Source organism: Hylobates moloch, unplaced genomic scaffold (assembly GCF_009828535.3).
Source record: "Hylobates moloch isolate HMO894 unplaced genomic scaffold, HMol_V3 SCAFFOLD_470, whole genome shotgun sequence".
NCBI lineage: Eukaryota > Metazoa > Chordata > Mammalia > Primates > Hylobatidae > Hylobates > Hylobates moloch.
The window spans coordinates 20,859-23,542 of NW_026652745.1; the positions used below are offsets into that span (position 1 = coordinate 20,859).

At 51.6% G+C, this 2,684-nt stretch overlaps 1 protein-coding gene across 1 annotated transcript; it reads left to right on the forward strand.

Annotated features, from left to right (window-relative positions):
• Nucleotides 1–991: 991 nt before the first annotated feature.
• LOC116464351 (pregnancy-specific beta-1-glycoprotein 8-like) lies at nucleotides 992–2,684 on the forward strand (the record flags this gene model as incomplete). The annotated part of the gene is made up of 2 exons (XM_032147605.2): nucleotides 992–1,153; nucleotides 2,402–2,684. Coding segments are annotated over exons 1-2 (347 nt in total), but the record flags the coding sequence as incomplete, so codon positions are not given.

The following is a 2,684-nucleotide window of genomic DNA, read 5'->3' on the forward strand; positions in this document are numbered from 1 at the left end:
CAATAAGTCTCTCTCTCTCTCTCTCTCGCTCACTCAGGAAGCCTCCATGTCAGCACATGGAGGGCTGAGCCCATCATGGCCACGGAGTTAGTTGGGATGAACCTCTCCAGCTCCGAACCCCTGCTCTGTCCCTGGCTCCCCATTATGCGTCTCAACGAGCCATGACCCGCGGGGTTCCTGGGTAACTCACCACAATGGGGAAGTTGTGGTGACCACAGGACAATCAGCTGGGCAGAGAAGAGAGGACATCAAAGATGGTCAGGAAGAACATGAGAAACCCTGAGCTCCACCTCAGCCGCCAGACCCCAGGCAGCCATAGAGTGACTGAGAAATATCCCTTTGACTTTGGGACTCACAGCCCCCACTGAGCAACCAACACAGGCCTCTACTCCCAAGAGGCATGAGAGATTCACCCTGCACACCTCCAGGAAGGACAGTTTCCTCTGGGACACCCAGGTCCTGAATGTCCATCCTTGGAATCTGCAGCCATGCTAGACACGATTAGAGAAAAGAAGCGTCCCTCTCACCGGGCAACACACAGCTTACCCACAGCACAGTGGGGCGTCATTGTGACAGGGACCTGGTGGAGCTCCAGCCTCCTGCACTGAAGGGGAGAGCCAGATGGAGATGAAAGAGGGCAAAGGGCGTGAATGTGCACCCCAATCCAGAGCCATGGGGACAGCAGGAGGCTGAGGCCCAGGACTGTGTTTGCCCAACCTGCAGGGTATGTGTGTGACTGTGTGGGTCTGTGTGTGTCTCTTCTGTGTGTGTGTGTGTCTGCACAAAGTATGTGTTGAGGTTTGGTGAAAGAATCACTGCTGAAAAAGGCAGAGGCCTCCACAATTCCCAGGGACCTGAAACATGGACAAAAGGAAAAACAGAATGAGGGACAAGGAGGCAGGACAGAGAGAGGAGGGGACAGAGAGGTGTCCTGGGCCTGACCCCGCCCATGAGCCTAAGAATTGCTCCTGCCCCAGGAAGAGGCTCAGCGCAGAAGGAGGAAGGACAGCACAGCTGACAGCCGTGCTCAGGAAGCTTCTGGATCCTAGGCTCATCTCCACAGAGGAGAACATACAGGCAGCAGAGACAATGGGGCTCCTCTCAGCCCCTCCGTGCACACAGCGCATCACCTGGAAGGGGCTCCTGCTCACAGGTGAGGAGAGAACTTCCTGGGAGATGACAGGAGGAGGAAGCAGAGTCACTGGATGGGGTCTCCTGGAGAGGATGTGGTTCCAAAAAATAAAAGAAGCCAGCACATTGAGAGGCTGAGGTGGGTGGATCACGAGATCAGGAGCTCGAGATCAGGAGTTCAAGGTCAGTCTGGCCAACAGAGTGAAGCCCTGTCTCTACTAAAAATACAAAAAATTAACCAGGTATGGTGGTGTGCTCCTGTAATCCTAGCTACTCGGGAGGCTAAGGCAGGAGAATCACGTGAACCCGGGAGGCAGAAGTTGCAGTGAGCTGAGATAGAGCCACCGCACGCCAGCCTGGGCGACAGTACGAGACTCTGTCTCAAAAAAAAAAAAGAAAAAAAGGAGGAAAGAAGGCTCTGTTGGAGCCTGGATAGGGGAAAATACACCAGAGAGGGACAGGGGTCAAAACAGGAAAGCCACATTGAACCGGAATTGGTAAGAGGTAGGAAAATCTTAAGTGTTCTGCTTTCCTGATTAATCATAAGGGGCAACCACATTTTGAAAAATGATAATAATAACTATATCAGATGACACTTCAAATAAATATATAAACAGGGCATGAAACACTGTCCTCAGCAAAAAACCTCGACAATTGGGAGAAAACAAAAACACCCAGGGCGTGGAGGGCCCTGAGAACTCTCACATCTACAGGAGTCTGCAGCCTATTCCAGGCACTGGGGCACAACCAAGATCACAAAAGTCCCTGTCCTCACGGAGCTCACGCTGTCATGGGGAGGAAGACAGACATGGAAAGAGATCTAGAATGTGAGGTCAAGTGTTGACAAGAACCCTGGAGGGAGCAGAGCAGGGAAAGGTCAGAAAGGGAAGACCGAGGGTCTCTGAAGGTGGTGTCAGGAAAGAAGTCTAAGGATGCTCTGATGTGAGCAGGACCTGAGGGCAGTGTGGAGGGGGCTGTGCGGACCCCCGGGGAAGAGGATTCCAAACAGAAAAATGCCAAGGTCAGAAGTGTTGAAGGAATGGGGGTCATGCTGCTGACCTTGACCTAGTAGGACAGTAGGACACACACATACACACACACAAACATACATGCCCCTTTTGTGTGTGTATGTGTTTTTATGGGCGTGTATGTGTTTGTGTGTGTGTCTTCAAGGCTGAGGTTTGAAGAGAACTTCTCAGGACCTAGGGCCCCATCTTTTCACCCCAATACATAGGTCTCAATATTAACTGATGCTCTCTCCACCTCCTAGCATCACTTTTAAACTTCTGGAACCCGCTCACCACTGCCCAAGTCATGATTGAAGCCCAGCCACCCAAAGTTTCCGAGGGGAAGGATGTTCTTCTACTTGTTCACAATTTGCCCCATAATCTTGCCAGCTATAGCTGGCGCAAAGGGCGAACGATGGACCTCCACAATTACATTACATCATATGTAGTAGCCAGTCAAATAATTATATCTGGGCCTGCATACAGTGGACGAGAAACACTATATTCCAATGCATCCCTGCTGATCCAGAATGTCACCCGGGAGGA